Consider the following 7,039-nt stretch of genomic DNA (forward strand, 5'->3'; position numbering starts at 1 on the left):
AGTCAACACTCTTAATGGAAATATTTACTATTCTCTCTTGCAGGTCGGTGATTTTTTTCCCCCAGAAGAACTAGAACTAATACTGCTATCATCTATTTTTGTTATTTTTAATTCAATTGTTATTCAAAAGATACAGATTTCATATCCTTTTTATGGTACATAGTTTATGCTTTGAACTAGAAAATATAAATTTTAGTACACACCTTGGAATCCAAGGATTCATCCTGGCTGCCTTCTTCATCTGCAAAGAAATTTTAAGACAATTTAGTTATCTTCCCTACTGGGAAATTAAAGGTACTATTAAAACAAAGCACAGTAATATGTATAACAAATAACACAGAAAATAATTATCAGATACTGGTTAAATAAACCTAGAATTATTTAAAACTTGGTTGTATTCACAATCAGAAACGATCAAGTGAAAGGGAAAAAAAAGGGGCTGGGAGGTTAGTTTTTTTCATTCTCCAGGGAAGACAAAAGCTTCACCTGTTACAAACATAGGAAGACCAAGAGCTCCCACCCCTAAGACCAGATACTTCTTCAGATTCCACCCAGTTCTTGTGTATATAGGTAGTCTATTACTGAGAATAAAACACCAAATTCATAAAAATAAATCTCTAATTTCATAAACCAGGTTCCCATGTATTCTGTTCCTCTACTCAGGACCTAGAGTCACAGTAACTTATTTTAGTGCTAATTAGCATTTTGTTACTACTGAGAATGGAAATGAATAATAATATTTTTTCCCCCCAGAGAGTGGATCTTGCTATGTTGCCCAGGCTGGTCTTGAACACCTGGCCTCTAGTAATCCTCCTGCCTCAGCCTCCCAAAGTGCTGGGATTACAGGTGTGAGTCACTGCATCCAACCTATTATTTGACAGCAGAGTTGTAAGAAAAATACATTTAGGATTCGTGTTCTACTTTACTAAGAAATAACCAAATACAGACAAACACTTGCATAATACTATCATGCTTCATTCACATGAGAGCTATAATATGTATTAAGATATCAATTGCTTATATTAAACAAGTAACAAATCCAGCCACTATTTATGCTTTTTTTCCAAATTTATAGTCTGCTTTGGTTTTGTATGATTACATTGATTTTCCTTCTATTATTCTTTCTCTGTTTTTCAGATACTACTTCTCTTCTGGCCATTGGTCATTCTTTTTCCTGTTCTTCTGCAAACACATGCAACAACTCAATAATCCAGATACAAACGTTTTATCTTTGCATTCCTTGACAGTTTAAACAACAAATGTGTCAGATGATCTCTAAGCTTCCTTCTTGCTCTTAGAATTACCTGATTTCATCCAAGAGGGAGTTTCAGTACTGCCTGCTCCATAAGCTATGTGAGAAATTAACCAGCAGACAAAATGCTGTAAGATCATGTGATTTTTACTAGAAAATTAAGTATTATGGTTGCCATTTATCTTTACTTCACATTATCATATCCAAACATTACTTTTAACTTGTAACTCTCAAAAATACAACAAAAATATGTTTTGAGTTTGTTATGAGGACTGAGCTGACTTTAAGTATAACTCAATTTTGCTCAAAATATACAACTAACTCACAATATTCGCTTTTTTTAACCCCTCCTTTTTGTTTTGAATATTTGAAAAAAACCAGTCTACTCATAAGGTTTTGCCACATGTGAAAGTGTAGTCAATTCATAGGAAATTTAAATTGTAGCTACTATTCACATTCACTTACTTTTAGATTATCTTCAAAGTATGTTTTATTTTTGGTAGGTGGAGAAGAGAAGGGTATGGCATGTATTACTCCCACAGTGCTCATAACATTTAATGGCAGTGATGTCTTAATTAACAATCCTCCTTCATGCTAACTTCTTCATAAATATCACCCAAAGCGCAAGTTCTAATACATAGTTCAAATTCCATTCTCAGCAAATCTTTAGATAAAGGAAAAAATTCATCTCTATTATATATCAAAGTTGCATGTATAGATACATGTAATTAATCAGAAACATCAACTGGTTAATGTATCAAAAGCAGACACAAAATGTTCAAATGTACATTTGCAATATATGCCCATGTACTGAAGCTTTAGATCAGCTGGAACTCTGGATCACTAAATTACTAAATTTAGTACCTATCATAACAGGTCACATAGGCAGCTAACAGGTAAATAATATAGACAGCTATAAATAATTTTAAAGACACGTACATTTGAGACAGTACAAGCTGTTAGGCATTAGAGTAGCAAAATGCGTTTTGAACTCTAAGAGACATGATTTGTGACCTCAGGATTATTTCATGTAAATTGCATCATGCTTTTCTCTCTTCACAAACTAGTATTACTGGCAAATAAGAGAATTCTTTTTCACTTACTAAACTGGAAAAGTCTACTCCAGATGGTATAGTCTTAAAGCACATGCTATTTTCTCTTCATATAACACTTGTTGAAAAGTTGCTTATGACCTAAGAAAGTTCTGACGTTTAGTTTTCAGGTAAACATTAAAGTTATACATAAATAAGGCAAATGGTAATGCTTTTATCAGAACACAGAAAAACCTACAAAGGGATTCAATAAAGTTATGGATTTCTCACTCATCAGTATCATATCCAAAATATAATGGTTCACACTACTTTATTTATTGTATACCTTCCTTTGAAAATCAAATTTTTTTTTTTCTGATACAGTCTCACTTTATTCACCCTGGGTATAGTGCCATGGCATCACAGCTCACAGCAACCTCAAACTCTTGGGCTCAAGAGATGATCCTCTTGCCTCAGCCTCTGAGTAGCTGGGACTACAGAGTCTCGCTCTTGCTTAAGGAGGTCTCAAACTCCTGAGCTCAAGCACTCCACCCACCTCAGCCTCCCAGAGTGCTAGGATTACAGGCATGAGCCACTGTGCTTGTCTTTTTATTTTAATATCAACTAACAAAGCTGCAAAGTACCAGGGATATTCTTTCAGGGAAAGTGATCATTACAAATCCATTTTACCTCCTGTGATGTAAATTAAACAGAATAATGTCTTCAAACACAGAAAGTCTAAAGAGTGGTGAAAAGAGATAAGACAGCCTGTCTTCTAGTTAGGCACTATGTGCAGAACCTAAGATAGTCTTGATTCTAAATTTCTCCAACTCTGAGGCCTAGAGAGCTCGGTTGGAGAACTGGGTTCCTCACCTATCAATTCTGACACACAGTTCAGTATCAAAAGCTTGCTCAGCCTTCATTTCTCAATCTGTCAAAAGGGGATGATACCACCTGTCTTGTGGCCTCCCAATGATGTTTTAAGGAACAACTAAAACAGTGAAATTAAAAATCCTCTGCAATCTAATAAATAAATTCTCTAAATTTATTTTATTAATTGTACTATTACCTGAAATACCTGGGAGTGGACCTAATTTAAGAGACTAATATTGTTTGGCACAAAGAAAAAAGAGGTTCAAACATTTACCTCTTCCTGCCAAAAATAAGAAAGTATGTATTTTTAAGTGAAATATAGTATAGCCATTTCACTATTATCTTGAGAAAATGAAAAATTATCTTTTAATCTTCTCCTTTAAGTTTATTTATTCATAGGGAAAACATTTCTAATGTAAGTACAGTTGTGTCCCTTAACAGGAGGGATATATTTCTGAGAAAGATGTTGTCATGTGAACTTCATGGAGGGTACTTACACAAATCTAGGTGGTATAGCCTACTACATACCGGGGCTTCAAGGTATTGTTCCTAGGCTACCAGCACATTCAGCATGTTACTGCACTGAATATTACTGGCAACTGTAACACAGCAGTAAGTATTTGTGTATCTAAACATATCTAAAGCTAGAAAGGGTACAGTAAAAATATAGTATACAAGATAAAAAAGGGGACAGTTGTACAGAGCACTTACCATAAATGGGGTTTGTGAGACTAGAAGCTGCTCTATGTGAGTCAGTGAGTGGTAAATGAATAGAAGGCCTAGGACATTACCGTACACTATTGTACTTTATAAACACTGTACACTTATGCTACACTAAATCTACTTTAAAAATGTAACTGCACTACAACATTAGGACAGTTAAAATGTCACTAGGTGACAGGACTTTTTCAATTTCACTATAATCTTATGGGACTGTCTTACATGTGGTCTGTCCTTGACCAAAATTTTATGTGCCACATGACTGTACCATACTTTTATATGCCTCTAAAACAAGATATTAGATAACAGCTACTAACAGTCACCAGATCAAGAGTCTCTTTATTGGCTGACCATTTTCTATCTGATATCAGACACAACTTGCCCTGGGTAACAGCTAACATTTAAACACAAAATTATCACCAAAAACTTGATTTTTATACCTGAGCCAAACTTTAAATCTAAACTTTTAAAATGAGACTGAAATCCTACACACATAAGCACTCTAATAAATGATAAGGCAAGTGAAAATCTGGTACTTAATTTATAAAACTTTATCTCACACAAGCATTTTTTGATATTTGAACTTCATGTGAGCACAGTACTGCCTTTATTATTCTTTTGTGTATCTATATTGTTTTAGTTCTGGCTTAGTAAGGCTTTTGCCCTTACCAGAGAAATATTTAGGCACAAATTTAACTGTGATGGAAATCACAGCAGACATTTCTTGAACACAGTCCTTTACTTACATAAGTACAACCCAAAGATTTAAAATTTCAGTATTAGTAGTCTTTTATTATAATACCCTGAGAATCCCAACTGTTGATTTTCAACTATCACCTCCACTGACACGGAGTTCTTAGTATATGAAATATAATTAAAGAAAGATTAAAGTAGGAAAATTTAACATGCTTTTCCTTTAAACTTTGCAAATTCAATTCAGAGGGATATACACCAGGTTCTTTAATGGCTGAAGTTCTCAAACTATGGTGTGAAGAATCACTTAGGCAGATACCTGACCTAAAACTGAATTTTTTTTGAGACACAGCCTCAAGCTGTCCCCTGGGTAGAGCGCTGTGGCGCATCACAGCTCACAGCAACCTCCAACTCCTGGGCTCAAGGGAGTCTCCTGCCTCTGCCTCCCAAGTAGCTGGGACCACAGGCGCCCGCCACAATGCCTGGCTATTTTTTGGTTGCAGTCGTTATTGTTGTTTGGCGGGCCTGGGCTGGATTCGAACCCCCACCTTAGGTGTATGTGGCTCGCACCTTAGCCACTTGAGCCACAGGCACCGAGCCTAGAACTGAATTTTTAACAAACCATAAATGGAATTCTGAGGCAGGGGGTCCATGATCCACCATTTACTCTACCAATTAAACTTAACACCTTCAATTCATACTTCTTTTGACCAAATAACTGCTAGAAGTTCGAGAGTTATGTATAGCCTTCAAAGATTGGGTCATAAATGCAAACCATCAAAACAAACGGACAGAGGGGGGAGCAATGGACCTGAAAGCATGATGTTGGCAGCAAAGTAATTAGCATATGCTTGTTGCTTCTCAAATAGCATCTCAAACCACATCATCATAGAATCTTAGGTTTAGGCCACTTATTTTAGAAGTAAAATGATGTTATGGCATTGATTTACAAGTAGGGCAGATAATTTGGGGATTCAAATAACCATCTGGGGAATTTTCTGTTGGAAAAAAAAAAGAGTTGACATTTATACTCTGCTTTGTTCCAAAAAAATTTAAAGCCACAGAACAGCTGTCTTGTCAAGTGAAACTAATTACAATTCCAAAGCATTACTATACTAATTTTTCTTTATCAACATTTAGACAGCCTAAATATTTTTTGTCAACACTTCCAAAATAGAAGATTTTAGACGTGGGCAGATTAAAATATTAAAAAAGAAAAAAAATCATTTTCAGAACCAGAGTATAAATCAGCTAATTGGAAAATCAATTCAGAAACACATCAATTTCCATATATATATAAAACATATAAACTATTTGCTATTCATTTTATAAAGACTAAGCTCTCCTCAAAAATCAACAAAAGTGGGGCAACTAAGAAACTGTGACAGAGGTCACCACTTTCTCAGGAAGGTTTTTAAAAAGAGGCAGGGAGTGGCTAAAATCTTGATTAAAGTTTTCGTTTTTAAACAAATAGAGCAAGGACTATCTCAGTTGTTAAGAAACCAAACAAACCACTGTCACATCCTGGTATTGAAGGACCCTTGCTCTGCCTGAAGTGACAGCTCCGGGTGTGTCAACTACTTAATTTCCAAATCTCAAACCCAGGGTTTCAGATCCCTTGTTGCATATAATCTACATGAAGGTCGAGAAAGCTCCGCTGCGGCTTATGTGTCACTGTGCGTCTAAGCTAGTTGTGGGTATTCGTTCCTATAAAGTCAATTCCTCACTTGTGAGGAGTAGCAGAAGCAGAAAGTTAGGTAGGAGAGAGGTGTGGGCAGGGGGATCGTCCCTTCTTTTCTTCCCCCCTCCAACTCCCTAAACTCCCCTTTCGGCCCAGGCCAACCGAAGCCCAAACAGCGAGAGACACCCCAATGCGAGATGCGACTCAAGGAAGCGGGGTGCACAGCCTGGAACCTCCACGGCCCTGCCCACCCATGGAGGCCGAGGGGGCGGTGGCTCCGGGCCTTCGGTCGGAGGGGGCGGATACTGACCCGAGGTCGCCAAGGCCGAGCCCAGCAGCACCGCACAGAGCAGCAGCGTCAGGCCAATCCGGACCCGCATCCTGCTCTCGCGGCCGCTGCCAACCCACAGACCTGTCGCCTTCGCCTCTGCCACCACCGACTCAGCCGCCGCTGCCTCGCGGCTGCTCTTCCTGCTCGGGTCTCCTTCCTCCGCCCCTTCCCAGGCCTCCTTGACCCAGCGCACAGCCAATCCCCGCTCGCCGCCGCGGGATCCTCGCCCAATTGCCGTGGTCGCCCTGCCTGCCTCTTTGCCCCGCCCTGGGGTCGCCCATTGGCAAATCATCGTGCGACGCTGCCACAGTCGCTTTCCCGGTTGGACCACGGTCTCACCGACATGGCCCCAGCTAATTGGTAGCCCAGGATCTCAAGCATCCCGGAATCAGAGCTTGAGTCAAAGGCTGGCGGAAAAGACTCATCTAAGACTACAATTCCCACAATGCACTTTATAA

The 7,039-nt window shown here is 38.4% G+C and overlaps 1 protein-coding gene across 1 annotated transcript in view; it reads right to left on the reverse strand.

Annotated features, from left to right (window-relative positions):
- SEL1L (SEL1L ERAD E3 ligase adaptor subunit) overlaps positions 1-6,741 on the reverse strand; it is a 66,476-nt gene extending 59,735 nt beyond the window's left edge. The window contains exons 1-2 of the mRNA XM_023511495.1: positions 6,561-6,741; positions 204-241 (exon numbers count right to left, since the gene is read on the reverse strand). Of these exons, the coding sequence (XP_023367263.1) occupies positions 204-241; positions 6,561-6,630 (108 nt within the window). The 5' untranslated portion in view covers positions 6,631-6,741. The remainder of the gene's footprint in view (positions 1-203; positions 242-6,560) is intronic.
- Between the last annotated feature and the right edge of the window lie 298 nt (positions 6,742-7,039).

This window comes from Otolemur garnettii, unplaced genomic scaffold (assembly GCF_000181295.1).
Source record: "Otolemur garnettii isolate 467f Iridium unplaced genomic scaffold, OtoGar3 scaffold00020, whole genome shotgun sequence".
In the NCBI taxonomy this organism is placed as follows: Eukaryota; Metazoa; Chordata; class Mammalia; order Primates; family Galagidae; genus Otolemur; species Otolemur garnettii.